Source organism: Ambystoma mexicanum, chromosome 1p (genome assembly GCF_040938575.1).
Source record: "Ambystoma mexicanum isolate Mex_15411 chromosome 1p, UKY_AmexF1_1, whole genome shotgun sequence".
Classification (NCBI taxonomy): domain Eukaryota; kingdom Metazoa; phylum Chordata; class Amphibia; order Caudata; family Ambystomatidae; genus Ambystoma; species Ambystoma mexicanum.
In genome coordinates this window covers 598,963,265-598,984,837 of record NC_090921.1, presented here as the reverse complement: position 1 = coordinate 598,984,837, position 21,573 = coordinate 598,963,265, and the positions used below count along the sequence as shown (strand labels likewise).

Sequence of the window (21,573 nt, the reverse complement as noted above, 5' to 3'; positions counted from 1 at the left end):
CTCATGTGAACACAACCGACCATGACACTACAAGAGCCATGAACTGTTGACAAGTTACCGGCGTAATGGGGGGGGCGTGGCCAGCACGCATGGAGTGAAGACGCGAATCCACACAGCTCCTGTTTGAGATCCTGTAAATTATCCTGTAACGGCGGACACAGACTTATCCGACGGCAAGCAAACACAAATAAAGTTGGCGGAACCATTTTCCTATCCTCCGGTGCCCTCCCGTAGAGAAAACGGACCAGGGAAACTGTGGTAGCGGCTGTTTCGCAGGACCCCCCTATGTCCTCCAAGATGACGCCGAAGGCTCCCCGAGGCACGCAGGACCAGGCGGGCCATCTCCGTCACCCCAGAAGCCGACCGAGTGCCTGAGACAACAGAGGCGGCGGGGGGCGAGCCCTGCAGACTTCGGGCCCGGGTCCGACCGTGCGCCTGCACCTTGCGGCCGTCGCTGACCCGCAGGCTGACGGGCCTAGGCGGGCTGGTTGTCAGGCGACGACCGAGGAAAACACGAATGACACTGCAGGGAACAGTGCCCCCGGGGGCGAGCGGGCTCGGACGGGCCATTGCTGTCACCCCTGACGTCCGGGAACCGACTGAGCGCTTGAAGCAACAGAGGTGGCGAGGAGTGAGCCCGCAGACCCCCGAGCCTGGGCACGGCCTCCTGCACCTCGCGGCTGCCGCTGACTTGCCGGCTGGCGGGCCCGGGTGGAGAGGCGGTGGACGAGGAGCGCACCAACGACACAGCGAGGAGCGGAGCCCGCCCGGTGGAAGGAGGCGGAGGGAAGACGCCTGACCAATGAGAACAGACCGGGATTGCAGGTACTCGGAGATCCGGATCACCTGTCTTGGGGTGGCGTGCCCGTGTGCTGCGGCCCCCTGCTAGTTACAAACAGGGCCGTGTGTGCTGCGGCCCTGGGGGACACTAAACCACCTGGTGGCAGAGGGCGGGAGGCAGCTGCTCCCCACCCATGACAGAGCTGGAGGTCCCCACGAGATTGCATACGAGACTATACAACCCCCCGGGAAGAACGGGCAAGATCTGTCCCCGCAACCTCCACCCTAATGGCGCAAGCGACGAACAGGACCGCCTCATCCGGGTGCCACGGCTGTTAGAAACCCGGCGGAAGAGCTCGCCGCTCAGGGGAAGCTAAACCCCAGATAAAATAACAGCGGTTTCGAATTGAGAGCAGATCATGGGTGAAGGGGAAGGGAGCAGAGCCATACCTAAATGCCCATATACAAACCATGCCTGCCAACAAGAAAACAAGTGAAAACTAAACAAGCCACCATGGACACTTTCGCTACAGCACCAGGGAACAAGCAACCAAACGTACAGGAGGTGGTGGCGGCGGAGGCGAGCGCCCCACGCCAACTAGTCAACGGGACAAACTGAGAGGTCCTGGAGGCAATTGCTTCCCTAAAGACGGGTCTCAAACAAAATGGACATGGCTATAGGTGCCCTGAAAGCATCCCTGGAACAGAAACTTGACAGTCATGGTGGGTGTGGGCCTCCTTCGGCAGGATGCCAGGAACTTGACGGACAGGGTGTCAACAACAAAGCAGCAGTTACAACAAAACACCGCAGATCTCACGGTTACAAGGACAGAAATGTCAGAAGTGCTGCAGAAAGTCAGGCTCCTAGAGCAGGGGGCAGAGGATGCGGAAGGCAGGGCCAGGAGAAACAACGGCCGCATAATTGGGCGAAGAGGGGAACGACCCTACAGAATATGTAGAAAATATGCTCCTTCAGGAAATCGGAGCGGGGTCGTTATCCCAGGGCTTTGTGGTGGAACGAGCACACAGGGCACTATCTAGGAGGCCTCGGCCCAGGGCCCCACCGAGAGCAATGATCGCCAGGATAATGAACTTTAAAGACAGAGAAAGGATACTGGCATTCTCGAGGGGAGGGGGGAGAGGTCATCAGAAATTCCTCCAGGATCACAATATATTTGGACTATACTGCCACTGTCCAGAAACAAAGAGCCCAGTTTGGCCCTACAAAAGAGTGCCTCAGAAGGGCGGAGATAAGATACATGCTCCTTTTTCCGGCCAAACTAAAGGTGATATATAAAGGTAAATCTTATTTTTTCGAATCTACGGAGGAAGCTCAAGCATGGATGGACGCGCAGGGGATCCCCCAGCTGACGCAGGGGGATGCCAATAGCGGAAGGGGCTGACCCCCGGTGAGGATCCGCAAACAACTTGGAATAATGACGCCAAAAAACATTGAATATACCATGGGAGTTCGGAGACTGAAGACAGATAGAAAGGAGCGACTAGCTCCATTAAGAAGCGCCGGCGGAGTGGGGAAAGGCCGAGCCCCTAAGAAGAGCGCAATGCGAGTTTGGATGCCAGTTCTTAGGTATCACGCTGCGGCAAGTCTGCTTTGTCCAAAGGAGCATAACGAGAGAAGCGGCAAAGCCCGAGCGGGGGAAGGTGGCTGGGTGTTAGTTTAAAGGTTGAAGTTTGGGTTAAGAAAGTTACGGTTTACGTGTTGGTTGATATTAGACATGGCGCACACGGCACCATCGACGGGTGGGATTACTCAAGCAACTACAGCATGTCCCGAGTGGGTGGAGATCGAGAAATCACACAAGCAAAGCATGCGGACCCACCCTAGAGGCGAAGGAGGAGATAACTTGGCAGGAAGCAGGGCAACGAACGAATTGAAGGCTATGGGACAATGGAGCCGAAAAAATCAATGCATATGTGAACCCTGACGAGATAAAAATAGCAACTTGGAATGTGCAGGGACTCAATTCCTATGTCAAGAGACTCGGAGGATACGCCTGGCTAAACAGGATGAATGTCAAAATAGCAATGCTCCAAGAGACTCACTTAACATCGGAAAAGCAGGCCAAGATGGCAAAGAAATGGGAAGGACAAGTATATAGCAGTACATACTCGAATTATGCAAGAGGGACACTAACATGGATTGCACCGGGAGTGCCGTTCCAGCTCATGGAGCAAGAAACGGACTTGGAGGGGAGGCTAGTGCTGATACACGGAATGCTAGAAAACAAAGAAATATGTCTGATCAATACTTTCGCCCCGAACCATGAAGCAACCGAGTTCTTCAAGAAAGCGGTACTCGGAGTGGCTCAATACAGAGACGCCACACTCATTTGGGCAGGGGACTTCAATTGTACCTTAGACCCACTCCTCGACAGATCAGATGACAAGTACAGGAGTCCGGCGCCTCCAGCCAAGGAACTTCATAGAACACTCACACGACTGTAGTTGGTGGACGTCTGGAGGCGGGTACACAGAGGAGGGAGGGGGGTACACTCACTATAGTATTCCCCACGGGGTATTCACACGGATTGATTACCTGCTCACAGGCGCTGAATCCTTAATAGAATTGACATTAAAACACGAACACTATTGGATCATGCCCCGGTAATAGCAACATGGGCATATAACCATAGGAAAACCCCAATACCAACATGGCGACTCCGAGCGGAGGCGCTGGAGGAGAGCGAATTGGAAGCACACCTACAAGAGATAATAGAAGAATACTTTGAACGCAACGAGGGAAGTGTAGGAAGCAACGCCACACTCTGGGACACGTTTAAGGTAGTGATAAGGGAGGCGGCGATTGGGAAAACAGGAGGGCTAAAAGGGGTAGCCATGGAGGAACTGGTTAAAATAGAAAAAGAAATAAGAAAGGAGGAAAAAAGGGCAGACAAGCCGGGCGGGGAACCCAGGGAATTGCTTACGTTAAGAATAAGATGCATGGAACTCTGGGAGAAATTGGGGAAGCTAAATTATGGGAAATACCTACAGAGACTGCATGCAGAAGGGGATAAACCCAGCAGACTCCTAGCATGGCTCACGAAACAAGAAAACAAAAGGGACCCCATAGTGTTACTGGAAGATGAAACAGGGACAGAGGTTAGAAGTCAAGAAAATATAAACAACCTTTTCGCCAGCTTTTATGAAAAGCTGTATGCTCCTAATCCGGAAGTGGAACCGGAAGACATTCCGGACGCCCTGGCTGAGATAAGGTTACCAAAGTTAATGGAAGAACAGGCCCAATCATTAGATTCCCCCATCACATTAGATGAAATTGATTTCCGACCTCCCCTTGGGTAAGGGCCCGGGTCCTGACGGACTCCCGGGAGAATTTTACAAGGTATACAAGAACACCATTGCCCCGAAACTATTACAGACATACCTGGAGGCCTATGAAAACCTACAACTACCAAATAGCATGTCGGAAACAACGATTGTACCGATCCTTAAACCCGGGAAATCCCCAAGGAAATGTGCCTCGTATAGACCAATCTCCCTCATCAACCAAGACACCAAAATACTCACGGCGGTTTTAGCGAACCGCTTGAAAATAGTGATACCCACATTGATCCACTCAGATCAAACGGGCTACGTCCCAGGGCGCAATATGTCATGGAACCTTCGCAGATCACATCATGTTATAGAGCAGACGAACCAGAGACAGGGCGAGTGCGCGGTGGTGTCACTAGACGCCGTCAAAGCATTCGATTCAGTTAGCTGGAAGTGGCTGCTAAGTGTTTTGGCCCATTTCGGCATAGGGGAAGGGTTCCTTAGATGGATCAGGCTACTATACAAGGAACCCAGAGCCAGAGTAAAGACAGGAAGGCACATCTCAAAAGCTTGGAGAATATACAGGGGCACCAAACAGGGCTGCCCACTGTCCCCAATGTTATATATACTGGCCTTGGAGCCATGGGCGGTTTTCCTCAGGGCAGAATACGGAGATACAGGAATAGACATAGACGGAGTTGTACATCAGATCTCGACATATGCAGATGATACCCTGCTCTTTGTAGAAAACCCACGTACTAACCTGCCCTGCCTCCTGGAAGCAGCAAACGCATACACCAGACTCTCAGGGATAGCCATTAATAAAGAGAAACCGATCCTTTTTCCCCCTGGCTGACCTCAGACGAGTCCCCTGAGACCAACTCCCGGACATGGGTCTGAGATGGGCACCAAACTCCTTTTTAGATATTTAGGAATAGAGATACACCATAACACTATAGAATCACATGAACGGAATACACTAGTAGCATTAGACAAAATAAAAAAGGCCATGAGCTTCTGGGAGACACTCCCTCTGGGGATGATGGGAAGGGCAGCCATCCTGAAGGTGGTAGTACTCCCAAGGTTGCTATATTATTTCACAAACATCCCGCACACCATACCCAGAGCCTTTTTCAGAAAATTAGACACAATGGCGTGGAGGTTCCTGTGGGGCGGGGGGAGGTGCAAGATCGCCATGACAACTTTACAAACACAGTACGAAGCAGGGGGTATCGGGTTACCTGATTTCGAAAGATACTACCTAGCAGGGCAACTTCAATTTGTGGTCAAATGGCTGGGGGAGGATGAAGCAATAGATAAAATACTCTTCCAACCGGCACTGAAATCATACTACCTACGATAAATTCCATGGCTAGACGAATCCCTACGCAAGACCTTACCAAGCATGCTCAGGCTTGCGACAAAACTGTGGACGAGGGCGTGGACACTCCAGAAGGCGATGGACCCTTGTTCGTCTCAGATCCCATTAGCCGGGCTATTGCGTACAGATCGGAACATGCTTGCAACATACAGATCCCAAAGGGGTGGCACAGATAGGAGATCTGAGGATAGAAGAACAGTGGGCAGAGTTCCAAGGCATGGTGGAGAGTTTTGATATTCATGAAGGCCAATTCTTCCTATATAATAGGATGATACTGACAATTAAAAAGAGGTGGCCTGAGTGGCCAGAACAAGAGGATGAAGAAGGGGAGTTAGATGTATGGTACGATATAGCAGAAGGTGGACACACAACTTCAAGGCTTTATGAACAGCTGTAAAATCTAATGACTCACAGGCGCCACACACGAGAGGAAGCTGGGAGGAAGAACTCGGACGACCACTTACTGATCAGGAGTGGACCAGAGCATTGAAATATCCCAAGAAAGTATCAAGGAACGCAAGATTCAGGCAAGCATAATTATATGTCATACACAGAGGGTACTTAACACCCAAAAGGATGAATTTAATGAAGCTGGGAGATCCCCGCACATGCCCCCACTGTCCGGAGGAGCAAGCGGGCATGGTTCACATGTTTTGGACCTGCCCAGTGATGCAGGTCTTTTGGGACGGAGTCAGAAGCAAGGTGGCCGGAAGCGGACTCCAAATACATTTAGGGAACCCTGATCTATACCTACAGGGCCTCTTCCCTAGAGGAGGCAGACATAGGTCGCACCTCGCAAAAATGAAAGACTTAATATGTATATTAGCTAAACGACGGATAGCGATGGTATGGAACTCGAAAAAGGGCCCAAGAATAGACTCTTGGTGGGCGGATCTCAAGAAATGGACGATAACAGAAACGGTGGTGTGGATGAGGGCAGCGCAGAAAGGAGAAGAGGGATTGGGACAAACAATGATGAAGTGAAACTCCCTGATGCAGGACCTATTTGAACAAAGAGAGGACAGTGAAGAGGGGGACCAGGGAAGGAAGAAAGAACAGTAGAGGATGGTGCTCACATCAAGAAGGTGAAAAAAGGAAACCGCTACACCGCCACATGGGCAGAAGAAACTCAAATGGCAGGGTCGCCTGCCCACTCGGGGGCAAAGAGAAGTAGGACACTTGTACAGAGTGCCAAGCAGCCAGTCATGTAATGTGTTATAAGGTGTATGTTATGTATGTTCGTTTTTTGTAACGTTATAAAAAAAAACAAAGTGTTTAAAAAAAAAAAAGTTACCGGCGTAATGTTGCATTTTATGCACTCTTTGGACCACTTCCCATGCTGAGACGTGCTGAGGGGCAATTTGAAACCACTCTGACATTTTGAAACAGTCAGACCGGTTTCATAAACTAATATGCCGAATTATAAAATGCTTGTGCATTCACTGCCTTCCCTTGTGCTTCGCTTCCCAACCTTGAAGTATCGAAGGCTGCTCATCTCTTGCAACATGATCCTGGGAATGTGTAGTTGCCATGTGCAGCCAGGTTCTACGGCTGCTAAGCAGATTAATAAAATGCTAATTCATTTCTAAGGAAAGCAAGCTCAAAGGCCGGTTTACAGTGCCTGGGTCTAATGTTAAGCCTTATATACTTACCTGTAATTCAAGCTGTACAACCTATAGATTATCTACCTAGAACACAATTTGTCGGGGTCAGTTTAGAGCAAAAGCAGGACACTGTGGCTATCAACAAAGCCCAGTGCTTGAAATTAAGGTTCAATAATCTGGTGCCAAATCCAGCTCCTGTTTGTCGGGGATCACCCACAAGGCAGGAGCTACCACTGGGTAACCAAGAGCCAGTAATATGCACAGCTTAATTTTTGTATTCATAATGTGTACTAGATGTGCCCGAATTCATTTTTATAAGCATTCTCAGATACTCAATGTTAATGTCACATTTGCATGTTTGTAAGGCAGCAATTAGCCTGGGGAGCCATAAGTAGCTCCTGGTAGCTGTTGTTTTTAAGCTAACCAGGCTCTCCTAGGCTAGAGGTAGGAGCTAAATGGCTCCCAGCTCCACCAATTGCAAACCCTGATAAGCCTTCTCTGTTTAGTGGGCTAATCCCGTAGCCGTTAACTTTGTGCCTCCTTTACCGCCCCGAACTTGCATTTTACCACCCAATAATGAAAATGACGATGTTGCTTAAAACATATCACTATTATTATTTTTTTTGCTTTCCTGTGTTGTCTTATGCAGGACAACATTGCACAGTATGTATGTTTCGGATGCTACAACATCCATTACAAGATGAGCGAGGTTATATTTGCTGTATCTTTGTTCACAATATTCGAATTGTTGATTAGGCGCGGTGCTATGGTAACCAGACTCGTCTCTTCTTCTCCTCCTCCTCCGCTTCTTTTTCTACCGAAACTGGCAGCGACAGAAATAACAGTTCGTACAATCGCAATGCAAATAACACTGAAGCGAGCATGTGTTTAAGACCTTTATTTAGCTTGTGGCGAACGAGTTCTGTCATTGAAGCTTATAGGTTGCTGAAAATAACGACGGATGAAAATTGTGTAGCTGGAATAAAGAAGTACCAGAGGGCAGCTTGGGTGCTGCGGGTGAAAATTTTCAATTCTACTGTACGATATTTAATTTTATATTTGTATCTGTTTTATGCTTGTACTTAGGCTTTTTGCAGAAATAAAAGAATAACAAAAAAACGAGAATGTGTGGGTACTGGTGGCAGGTATCTAAATCTACAGGGTACAATGTTGATCTCATCTTTATTTCACAGCTCGCATAAGAGCACCAGTGTATGTTTACGTCGTGTGTGCCCGGTAGTAACCTCCCGGCTGAGCGATTCCCAGCTGTTGTGGGTGTGTCCTTGGTGGGGAAAAAAAGAGTAGGACTGTCGAACCGGGTGGGGGCTACTAGGAAACGGTGCCACAAGCACATGACTGTAGAGCCGCCTTATAAGGGAGATGGTTCTGTGGGCTGACGGACGCGTTCCAATTACAAGGCAGACCAGGGTGTGACATCAGACACTACACATCCTCCTGGTGAGGGCAGGGCTGTCTTTTTATTTCAATACCGTTATTGAGCTGTGCTGCCAGACACCGCGCACGCTGCTGTAAGATTGCAGAGGAGCACATTTGGAATACACAGAAAGAGGATGCACTGTAAGAAAAGAATGGGGGTTTATCACGACACGATACATCGCCACATGCCAGCCTCATGCTTGGGGGGGGGGGGGGTTAGGGGGAAGGGGGATCAATTCCCATCAAAGTGCTTGATTATTCGTTTTATTATATAGCTGATATGTTAAACAACCGCGTAAAATAAAACGGCCGCAATCTGCCAATATGCCTGGTTCGTATCTCATTGCTTCTAAAACGGAGGGCGTGTTTTTGTTTTGAGTACTTTGAAAACCCAACCTGTATGTTTTGTATATTTGATACACCGTAATGCCTAGACCGCCTGTAAGGAATCCTTCTTTTTTTATTGTACTGGATAATTCTGATTTTGGGTATTTATGGAGTATTTGTTTCCAGCTAATGTTTAATTCTATATTGCTTTACGGTCTTTGGAAGGGGTGAATTATGTTGTGAAAATAACCCCCAATTCACACTGTATTGCATTGGTTGTCGTTTACATTTTCGATTCTTCCATTCCACCCTGGTGTGGCCGATCGACACTGTTAAGTTACAAAGCGTAAAGGTAACCAACACGCCCCTCCTTCGTTCTCATCTGTGAACGTCCTCCTTGACGAGGGGTAATGGAACACCACACACTTCTACTATTCCTGTGCCAGAGATGAGTCGTATGTGATCATTTGGAATGCACGTCCTATCGCAGCAAATGAGTGTTGCAGTAACATTCGGCCTTCATTCTTGATTAACACATTACACGTTAACCTATCTTAATGAAAGGCAATGCCGAGTTATTGCATTTAGTGTAATAACAAGTTGTTGTATTTTCCTTTCAGATGATATCACGGTTTTGGAAAGGGTTGTAGATTTGGAGTTACGGAACTAACCTACAATTTTCCACATGAAACACGACTTTAATATCCGTTTCCTGTCTCTTCTAGTATCCTTACAGTGCGAGTCAGATATGTCGACCATTATTGCAAATCCATCAGCCATGGAGACAGATTTCTTGGATTGTCATACGAGGGCGCCAAGTGACTTATGCATCGATGACATTCATGTGAATTCTTCGGCAAGGTATGTTTCCTTTTCCAACCTATCTTTCTACATGGTAATTGGATGCATATGTACTCAAACTGGTGCATTGTTTTCCAACAGCATGTGTTTGAAGGTTTCAGAAGCGGTAACTTGGATAGGAATTCTTATGGGATTTATTTTTTAAATGCCTTTACTGATTTTTTTAGTCAAGGCGACTATTGTTTAAACTAAGTAGCATTTACCAGACCCTCTTTCCCATCCCAAGTACAAGATGACACCATTACCTATAAATAAACATATATCAGACTTTTGATCATTCAGGGGTACTTGAATTGGAAGTTGGTTATAACAAATGTTACGTTTTTGGATTTGCACACTCGACAAGCTCTTCTGAATAGCATTGATGGAGTCATGCTTCCATCCTCACTCTCTTATTAACCCACTCTGCATATTTGCAATGTATGCAGAATGGTTGGCCTTTTAATGTTGTCTGCATTAATATTTTTGCTGATGCTGTTTCAACTCTCCCAGATCTTCAGCCCACCATAAGTGATGTTGACGAGAGGAGGTGGTAGGGTTAGGCTGTCTAAAAGATGATGAAACGTTCTGGCGTATGGGTAACTTAGAAGGCAAGGGGCATTGAGTTTGAGTTCAGGAGTGCTGGATGGGAAGCGAGACCTACAATATTGCTAAACTGCTAGGTTAAGCCATCATAAGAGATGTTGTGTTGTCATCCACAAAAGATTGGTGGTAGTTTATTTTAAGTGTGTGCAATTTTGGTGACGACATCTTAGAAAGAATAAAGGCTAATTTGAGACCGTCTAGCAATGAAAACTGGTTTATACCACGTCCTATTAGGGCAGGCTGAAGATTTTAATAATATATATACAAGAGTAGAGGAATTGCGGGGTTAAATGACAGCGAATGGTCCAGTAAAGTTTTGAGTAGTTTTCAGCGAAGAGAATATCTAGAACTAAATATCATATGAAACTGGAGAGGGGCATGGGGGACTTGGCCTAACATAAGGGTTTTCATGATAAAGGTTTTGAATGTTTAACAAAACCTCACAGCACAGGATCTGATTGCAAAATTTATTTAAAGTCATTGTACAGTCGAAGGGGACAATAACATCAGAGAAGGAATCAAAACTAAAGTCAGATCATGTAGTCTGACTATATTAAACGAAATGTGAAGACTAGGGTGGGACATGGTGATCAGAGTCTTTTTTTCTATGCCTATATAGTTTCAAAGGGGCTAGAGTACTTGAACAGAACTGCAAAGGCTAGTTCAAAGCCTTGAAATTCCCCCCGCTTTAGTTACGTCCTTGCTTTCCTGCTCTCAGACTTTAGCCTCTTTGACCAGCTTAGCTAAGAATGAGTAAGGTCGCGTGTATTCCTGCCCTTTTTAAGCCACTGTAGGTTCTTTTGGAGAATGCAGCATAATGCACCCATCGACCATTTCTTTTCTGCATTGTGCATTCCATTAATTTTACAACGAGGAAGATGTACGTAACTTTTTAGCTGGCTTACAATGCTCACGCTTTGCCAGTTCTCTCCTTAATACCTCTCCCCGGCCTTCCCTTAATTGAAGAGCCCACACCAGTTGGGTGGATTTAAACAAGCTGCGTGTTTTATCTGGCACAAAATTTGAATAAGTGCAGGAGATAATTGGATAATGACTTTTCTTGCAGCCAAACCACTACTGCCCCTCTTCATGTCTGTAGAGTGTTGTACTGCTTGTTTTCCCGTCTTTCACAAGTTATATATTAGTGTTGTTCCAGGTCAGTAAGCCCATGGGTTTGTTTGAGGTTAGTTAAGGAAAGGTTCCCCACTCATCACATCTTTCAGCACAGGAATATTACATCTGACTCATCTTGCAAAAATGCCTCCCTTGCTTTGAGCACGCTTACAAATTGAAAGCGTTGTTGAAATGGAGTGATGGTTGACCGTATGATGAAAGTGTAGCGGAAAGTGTTTGGTGGTGTTTGAGAGAGACCCTTTTGCTCCGTTGGAACCGTGGAATTGTACAACACTGCACCTTTAAGGATCTTGGTTCCTGCGGGAACAGCTGCTTAAAACTTTTGGCACTCGCGAAAGTGTAGCGGGAAGTGTTTGGTGGGGTGAGTACCTTTTTAATAATTTCCAAGGCTCACATTGGCGCAGAAAGCAACTCCATCATCGAAGCACAGTAAGCCCATATTTACCCCACCCTTCTTCGATCATAGCTTGAATCTCTGTCTAAGATAACAATGCAAATGTGAAAGTGTGACAGTACAACTGATTCCGCCCATACAAGGAGCACGTGATATGGCTGGTGACTGCGGAGGCTGCTGCCTCTTTGAACCACACCATACCTAGTGATACTTAAACGAAACACTCAACTTAGTTGACCTGGTGTGAATTAATAAAAACTGTCGAGTGTGATCTAATTGGGAACCCCTCCCCTCGGATAGATCATACACGAACACCACCCTGACACTGTCTCTGCTAGCGAGGGAAACCATATAAGGATGAGACTATCCTGCTGTGACTCGGGCACCTTGTGAACACCACGGCATAGTTTCTCTGCCGAGCAAATGAAGAACACGCACGTTATGACTGGAAAATCGATTCAGGCTGCAACGAGACCTGCAACAAGACGGGCAATTAAATCAGCACTTACCTTGTTGCAGCGGTCTGCTCAGATTGAGTCGGTTTCACAAACATCGCTGACGTACGAGGAGATGATGGCACCAGAACTCTTCACTGAAAAGAATGAAATTACTACGATGAGCGCAGATGTGTATGTGAAGTCTGAAAACAATTGTCCGATAACCGGGACCCCAGTGACGGCTAATGACGACCAGGACATATTGACTTCCCCCTCGTCTGACAAACAGAATTATAAGGAAGTGAAGTTAAAAGAGGATGGCCATACCCAAATAGAGCAAGTAACTGAGACACTGCAATATGAGGAAAATAATGCAAACTCTGAAACAAAAGGAATAGACTTAAAAAGACCAAAACTCTCACTCAGTAATAAAAACGAAAACATGCACAGATTTGGGAAAAAGCACCAACACAATATTTGCAGAAGAGTGGATCAGGACCCGAAGATGATATTGAAAACAGAGCAACAATAACCGCCCAAAAGACCAAAGCCATGCAACCAAAATTAAAATGGCAACCTCATTATAATGAAACTAAAAGACAATCATTAATGACAGTAAAACCGAGGAACAAACAAGAGGAAAGGTTGTCATTGGATCTCAATGAACTAGGAGACCTAATGGGCAACCCAGAAAAAAGAGCTCTGATTTTTGACTTATCAGACAGCCAGGATACCTCCAAAAGGAGTAAGAATGACATCAACCCCACTATTAGAATCTAAGATGGACGACTGGCGACATAACCCACAAACTAAATTAGCTCTTAACAAGATGAAAAAATAACCTAACATGAGGACTCGAGATGAGAAAGAACACGACCAAATGAGGGATAGTCAAAAAATAGCAACACAGAAATGCATGAGCAACAATGGTAAAGAATGTTTGCAACAAACATTACCCAAATCTATGTTAGAATTTCAAAATATGACTACAGCATCAACCCATGCATTAATACAGTTCCTAAAACTGTATGAAACCATGGCAGAATATGTTAGGGATCAAGCGACCCTTCTAGCAATGGTCCAGATGAAATTGAATCCCATGGAACGACTAATAACTGACATTCAAGGAAGATTAAACCGAGAAGTAGAAATCTCACAACAATGGCGGGCAAGACTATTTGAGATCGCCGAAAAAGCCCAAATAACGGCAACCATGTTAGAAACCCTAGCATCTAAGCAACAGAAAAAGGCCCAAATGTCAGAAATGGACTCGGCCAACTCTAAGACATTACAACCAAGAGTTGATGAACAAAATAGACAAAGCATGTGTAACCACAGAACCTGCAGTGAGAATAGAAAATAACCAGACAGTGAGTCAATCAAAAGAAAGCATCAAGGTGAAGGTTGTGGCATTAGCTGATATGAATGTAGAGACAGAAAAGCAGCAACAAGCATTTGCGATTTTTTTTTTTTAAAATTTTTTTTTTTTTATTCGCCAACCAACAGTACTCCAGAGTTAAGGGAAACAAAATAAATTTTAACCGTAAGTAAAGAAGACTAAAAATGCCAAAAAAAGCTTGCAAGCATTTTTAAGAAACCTCACAATACCAGAGAAACTAAACAGATTACAAACAAAAACAAAAGAACTGAAACAACCGGAGACAAATATGCCATCACAAGAAAGGTTAGACTTTGACGAAGAACGAGCAGTGCATAATAAGATGGAGATGTCCGTATGCATGGAATCCTCACAAGAAATTGAAAACTTATCTAGACAACAAGAGATGATGAAAGATGAACCACGAGAATACATGCAAACAGAGGGAGAGAAGCATAAAAGCAATGAGACCTGTACTCCAGAACTATAATCATTAATAATTGTGGATGAATATGATGAAGCTGTGAATGAATGCACAATGCATAGGATGACGCAAGAAGACACAATCTCAGATGAAGATCTGTATAGAACTGATAGAGTACAGTAATATTTCTGATGAATCTCTGCCTGATGTTTCTAATAGAATGGAAAAGACTCTAAGTGAAGATTCTATAAGTAATACATAAAATAAAGCCTCTTGTCCACAATTTATATGCCCAACATTTGTTGACCCAAAAAATAGCACTCAGGAAAAAGTGATATCATTAGAACAGACATTGCCGAAAACTAACGGATTGATTGTAAACAGAACAAATGTGCTGAGACTTTTGAGGGCTCTCCCTGACCTCAAAACATTTGCTTCATAAAATTAGTTGAATTTTGTGACCATGCAAAAACAGATCAGGTCTACATACATCTTGCAACAGAGAATCTACATAAACTGGTGATGAGATATTCACAAATTATACAGAAGTTAGGTTTTAGATGTTAAACCAGAATTATTACAAAATCAAACCAAGTAAGGAGGCAAACTATTGTGTATAGAATGGAGGATACAATTGGGAGAAGAACAGAAGGAGAATCCGAAAATTCAGAAATAACAGATTCAATTCATCCGATCAGACGACAATATGACTATTTTGGAAAATTCATACATGAAAATACAACAAAATATACAGTAACAATTAAAACCTAATGAAAATAAGATACTTTCACTTTGCAACTGGAATACGAGAGGATCTAGTCACATGCTACAAAATGAACATACCAACTTCCAGATTTATCAGATTTTCCTCCAAGAGACTTGGCTTACTACGCCTCCAATCTGTGAAGGGTGATCTTTATATTAACATAATGTTTATATTAACCCAGCAATTAAAAAAACCAAAAGGGCGTCCAGCTGCAGGACTATTAACATCAATTAAATCAAACAGTACAATGAGAATTCTAGAAACAATAAACCCTAATTCCTGGATACAGGTCACAACGATGCAATATACTATACAAGATGACCTGCAAAACATCAATAAAAAAATCCTAGGAATTTTCAAATTATACTGGATTACCATAGCTATATGTACCACGACTTTCATCGACACTTGCAACAGCAATCAATGATAATCGGGTGAAACTTCCAAAAGTGAACATTGTCTGTGGAGATTTAAATATTCATTTATTTGCCCCTGATGTTAACCCATTTGAGAAACAAGAAAAGTCGGCTACAGCACGACTCTGGACAAAAGAAATGTAGAAAAGACAACTCACATTAATAAACAAGAAGATAAATGATGCCTCAACAGCCAAATACACATGGAAACGCAATACATCGGCTGCAATTCTTGACTATATTTATGGATCAGATGAGATGGCCAAAAACATCTTAAAATTCACCAACACTCCAACAATAAACAGTGACCATAGTAGAATAGCAATTCTATGGGCCGAGAAATTGAGAGCGAGGGGGAATAATCGACCTACCAAAGTTGGAACTTCACGGTGGAGGAAACCGTTTAAGAATAGCTGAATCACAATTGCCTGCTTTGGCAGGAAAGGTCAAGTATGTGTTATGACATCAAGGGGGAAAATTGGATTACACAGGAATCCTAATGCCCTTTATATTTATCACTAGGAATCAGCAAAACAAAAAATAAAGCCACTCATGTGTATAATACGATGATGGCGTCGAAGAAGAGACAATTAAAGAAGCAACTACAGTTCTAACCACATCTGACTCAGTACAGACACTAAAACAACAATATAATAATTAGATTAAATGTATGAAAACTGAATTTTCCCAAAATGATGCAGAAAATATGCTAAACACCCTAAAGAATCGGAACACCAGAAATGTATGGGCACTCTTAAATGAACAACCTAATCAATCTGAAACCATGATCCAAAATGTCTCAGAACAAACGCGGATTACACGCGCCTCTTCCTTATATAATTCCCCAATATTGCAAAAAGATCATAAGGTTGATATAAAATGGAATGTAAATTGGGACTATTCTGAGATCTTACAACGGATCAAAAAACTGAACGCGTCACGTACGCCTGGGCCTGATGGTCTGAGCAATGTCCAACTGAAACAACATCCAGAAATTTGGGCAGACATCTGTCAAGAAATATTCAAAGCAATTGATAAATGCAACAAGATTCCACAAACATGGAAGACAGCTGTCATAATCCCAATACATAAGGATGGAAACTGAGACCCGGCAAGCAAATATCGACCGATTGCGTGCTCAAACCGATGGGAAAGGTCTTCGCTTCTAGTTTTACACAAATTGGTAAAATGGGCGAACAAAGCGGGAAGAATAGATCAGACAAACGGGCTTCGTTAAAAAGGCTGGGACAAGTATTAACTTGATAATATTAAATCTATTACAACTGGAAGCCATCAGAGAGAAAACTGCGACAATAGCTGTATTCTTTGACCTAGAATTAGCTTCCGATGTAATAAATAGATCGAAATGCTGGTAAAAATTGTGATCCCGGGACTGCCCAAATGACATTTTACAGCCAATAAAAGCTCTACATACCAACACATCCATTAAAGTGATGTGAATATTGACAGCGAATGGCCTAAAGCAAAGCTGTTCATTAGCTGTGACTTTATTCAGCTTATATATCTCAGATATACCTGAACATCAAGCAAAGATTGTGACAAACCCTCCTAAACTAAATCGGACAAAAGTTTTGCACATTTTATATGCAGACGATATAGTATGTTTTGATAAAACGAGAATGGGGTTGCCAAGGACTATAAACCATCTAATGGAATATACCAAGAAAAACAACCTCAAAATAAATGTGAAAATGACACTAACACAGAAAAGGAAACAACTTGTGTCACTTTTCTTGGATGGGAAGAAACTTGAAACAGTGACGGTCATTTAAATATCTAGGACTGTTGATAAACTAGTCGGAAATTGAAAAAGACTGGATAGTAAAATCAAAGGAAAAAGCGCTATGCCTGGAGCGCCAGGGCAAGATGCTACATGGCAAGTATGGAGCCTATTTTCTTTAGCCGGTAATAACATTTTACACATTGCAAATAATGGCAATTCTTACATATGGAGCTGAAACCTTGCTGAATACACTGCAAGGTTTGTGGATCCAATTAGAAGGCATAATATGGCGCAAATGTTGGATTTATAACCTTTTCCAGCACCGCGTATATGGCAGGAATTGGGACTACAATCATTGGAAGCCGTAAAAAACTGGAACTTTCTGATGCTGTATAGGAAAATCCAGCTATCGATAACTGTCATGATCTCTGCTTCCAAAAGGTCAGGGTTTTCCCAACTCCCTTGGAAGCAGATCCATAACCCAAGTTCCGAGTGCCAACCAGTCCCAATTGGGACCTTTTGGACCCAGTCCTGGCGCCAGTGGCACCAGGCTCATAAATATGCCCAGTCCCAGCGCTGGAAGCGCCGGGCTCATAATGCTTGGGTGGACTTACCTGCAGCAGACCATGCTGCTTACTTGCCTGCCAGTTGAGTCTCTGATCCTCTTTTGTTTGGAACTACTTTTCCTGTTGGGTGGGGCAGGAGCCACTCCCTAGATTCAGAACACTGGAACTCTTCTGGAAAGCAGGAACTCTTTTCTTACCTAGGCGTGTCTGTGGAAGGAAACACCTAAGCACTACAGGAGGCTATTTAAACCACACCCGATGGATGAATCTTGCTTTGCGTTATTCTGCATCCTCAGCAGCAGAACGCTCATCGTGTCTTCTGCATCTGATCCTGGGCCTAAGGAAAAAGGCTTACCATTCTGAATCCAGTCTTCAGCAACACCTATAAAGACAAGAAAGAACAGGTTAGCATTACGGTCTTCAGTGACAGCTCTTCACTTACCTGGTCCATCGGCTGTCACCAACGCCTCGCGCTGCATTCCGGCATCTGAAAGACAAAAGCTTACCAACTCTTCGCACGCTCCGGAGGCCTTCGGCGCTGCATCCCGCATCTGAAAGACAAAACAAGGTGCGTTTAAAGACATTGGGGAACTTTAATACTCACGTGCCATTACTCCTTTCCACATCTAACCCAGTGGGTATTCCGGCACCCTGCAGCCGCCCCGAACTTGTACCTGCAAAATAAAAAGACAGTTAGAGGGCATCGTGAAGCAGGCAACAAGCGCTTACTTACGTGCTTCCAGGCGCTTCTATTCATCACACGGGCTCCATCTTCAACTCACTTCAGCCCGCCATCCGCCATCGCCGGAACCCTGCAAAACAAGAGACATCATTACTAAAGACTTTAAAGACATTTGAATGACTCGAAACTTACCGTTCGTGCAGTAAACGACGGACAGCAGTCCTCTGAAGTCAAGAGGCCTGCTCCCCTTATCCAGTGAAGAAACTGGTTACAGCACCCTGCCTCGAGGCAGATGGAGAGCACGGCGTTCACTTACCTAAGGTGAGAGCGTTAACCTTTGGGGTTCTACAGGAGAAGAGAAAAGGAAGAAGAGAGAGACATTCAATAACCCAGTTCATTAATCCCACATCTGCAGACCTCTTACCCTTCGAGCCACACATACAGTGCACAGAGGTCCAGCCCAAAGAGCCAGCCGTGTGTTACACATCACCTTTGAAGATACGGTATACGCCCAGTCAAGACCGGCGCCTCTACGGGAATCAGGTGAGCGTTACAATAACCTACCAGTAATCGACATCCTAGAGGGGGGGGGGACCATACACAAACGCAACAGTGCTGAAACAGTGGAAATAAGCCTGTAGTAAACTTCTAGAACAGGAGGATATACAGATCGAAATGCTGATGAATTTGCCACAAAAAGTAACATTAGTAGTACAAAGAAATGACTGGATTAGAACTTTGAATTTAAATTCGGCATACACTGTCAATAACAAATAATGTCGATGTAACACCGATCCATCAATTACCAGAATATTTGAAGGAATTCCCAAATAGAATCAGAATTTTCTACCAACGAGAGAACGACTAGCAATGATGCAACAAATACCTGAAGAACTTTCATTTTGTAGTTTGTGCCAAGATATAAGTCAAAAAGAGACTTTATATTGTATAATTATGGTTTGTACTGAGTTGAATAATCAAAGATAATTGTTCAGAAACATGTGGCGGCATTCCAGTGTCTCTTTCGAACCAGCCCATAGATGGGCCAGAATAGTAGCTGGAAACAATGATCATAATGATTATACAATTCTGGGAAGCAATCACTACACTCATGTGCCCGGAGCTCTAAGGAAGGACAACTTGTGCATAACCCCCAGAACTGTCAATATTTTGAGAAACTAAAGTTTTTATTTGTTTGTGATATGAAAAGATGAATGAAAGTTGATTCAAAAACTATAACATTCAATAAAAAAATGCCATATTTGCTAATTTCGTGGTAGCAATGCCTTGCCCCATAAGGGTTGAGCAAGCGTTGGCCTCCCACCCCACCCACTACCCTGGGTCACTGCCATCCATACCTTTTTAATTACACGTTTAGGTATACAGTGTGGAGTGTACCAGTGCAATAACTCTCCATGCTCGTTCGGCCTTGATGTGTGGCAATTGATCCCTATATAACCAATTGTTTACTGCCCTTAATTTTCCCAGTAATAATGCCTGAGATTCAGCAGTCTGTTTCCCTTCGATACTGATATTTGCCATGTGGAAAAGGCAAGTCTGGGTTGTCGCCTCAACCCCTCCCACCCGACCCCCCCCCCCGCATCCACTCTATTGAATTCTGATCTGGGAACAACACTGGGAGTATTTTGAAGCAGATATATACATCTGGGTAACTTAAGCATTTTGACCAGTGGTTTTCCCCATGAGTGTGATCTCTCGAGAGCCTTCCACTGCTTTACATCTTGTGTAAATCGAGTTTTAATGGAATGTAGATTACGAGCAAGGGAAGTTTGCCTGATCCGCGCCAATGTGAACACCCAAATATTTAAAGCCTTCATGTGAGATGTGATGAGGGCAATCGGGAGGGAATACTAAACCTGCGCCGTACATTGGAAAAAGCCAGTACACCTATAATCCACTAAATGCCCAGTTTTCCTGCAAACGTCTAATTATGATCAACTGAGTCACCGTTTTCACCAAATATATTAACAGATCGTCTGTGTAGAGGGACACTTGTCGTCATATCCTGTCCAGGTAGGATCCGTCCTCAGTTGTATGGCCATTGGTTCAGGAGCTACTGTGAACAGAAGGGGGGGGGGGAGGGGGGTGAGAGGGCCCCACGGTCTGGCGCCTCTTTCCAAGGAGAAGGACTGGGATGCTACCCTATTCACCCTAACCTCTACAGTTGGAGCAGTGTACAGCAGCTGTAACCATCCGAGAAATTGCTCCCAGAACCCATCCAGGTTAGCACCTCCCAAAGGTGCCCCACCAAACTGTATTGAATGCCTTCTCAAAATCAATGGAAGGGAGCGCTAGGGACTCCGGACGAGTAGACGCCTGGTCGATCCCTAAGTGCAGGCGTCAAATATTATCCCGGTGTATTTATGCGGCAAAAAACTCATTGGTTGGTGTGTATCAAGGAAGGGACAACTTTCTGCATTCGATTGACCAGTATTTTAGTTTCACCATTCCTAAGGCAAATAGGTTGATAGGAGGAGCATGGGTTGGGGGGGGGGGGTTACCTTGATTGGGGCTAACCCCTATGCTGACTTGCTGCAGATCTGGTGGTAATATGCCAGCCTCTCTGCTATGCCGGAATAAACTGAGCCGGTGTGAGACCGTCAGGTTACCCAATTTCTTCTACATCTACACCGGGAGCCCATTGGGGCCTGGGGATTTCCCTGAATGCAGTTTCGGAATTGCGTCCACAATCTCCTCCTCCGTGATCTCAGCCTACAAATTATTCCTCTGTTAAAGTTAGGGGAGCATAGAAGTGTGCAAAGGATCTAATTCTGTGGGTGTTTATGTCCCTGGGAGGGACTGGTACAGGTCTTCATAATATTGGGCAATGGCATCTGCAATTTATGCATCTTCCGTGATCGCCCTGTCATTCTCAGCCACCAATTCTCTAACCTGTCTATTTCCTTCGTCCCTCCTCTCCAACCATGCTAGCATCTTACCAGCCTTGTCTACGGTATCATAGATTCTACTCAACTCCTCACCGTGTGCTTGTTTCGCATGGTCTAGGTTGACATTACTGTGTGTCAAAATCAGACTCTTCAATTAAATAACCAGTTATTGTATTGGAAGAGTCAGATATCGAAGGGTTTAGTGAATATAGGTGATGTTCTTGAGGCAGATCAGATTGTTAATTGTCGGAGATTGCAGATTGACTAATGAGCAGAGAAAGACATAGGTTTAATGATTTGAGGTCAATTTTGAATCATAATATTTCTTTGGCTGACGGACAAGTGCTTTTTAGGATCTGACTGCCCGCCCAGAATGGCATCAACTTACCTTGGACTCATGCCAGTTCAGTCGGAGGTAGTAGATGGTTGGGAACATTTATTGCGAAATGGTCAGTTG

General features: G+C 44.7%; 1 protein-coding gene across 3 annotated transcripts in view; it reads left to right on the top strand.

Moving 5' to 3' along the window:
- ACSBG2 (acyl-CoA synthetase bubblegum family member 2) overlaps positions 1–21,573 on the top strand; it is an 811,342-nt gene that overhangs the window by 58,364 nt on the left and 731,405 nt on the right. The window contains exons 1-2 of one of the 3 annotated variants that reach the window (XM_069649556.1): positions 8,399–8,514; positions 9,546–9,681. In XM_069649556.1, the coding sequence (XP_069505657.1) occupies positions 9,569–9,681 (113 nt within the window). In that variant the 5' untranslated portion in view covers positions 8,399–8,514; positions 9,546–9,568. Of the gene's footprint in view, positions 1–8,398; positions 8,635–9,545; positions 9,682–21,573 lie in introns of those variants that run through there. The other 2 variants (XM_069649555.1, XM_069649557.1) reach the window with 2 other exon arrangements.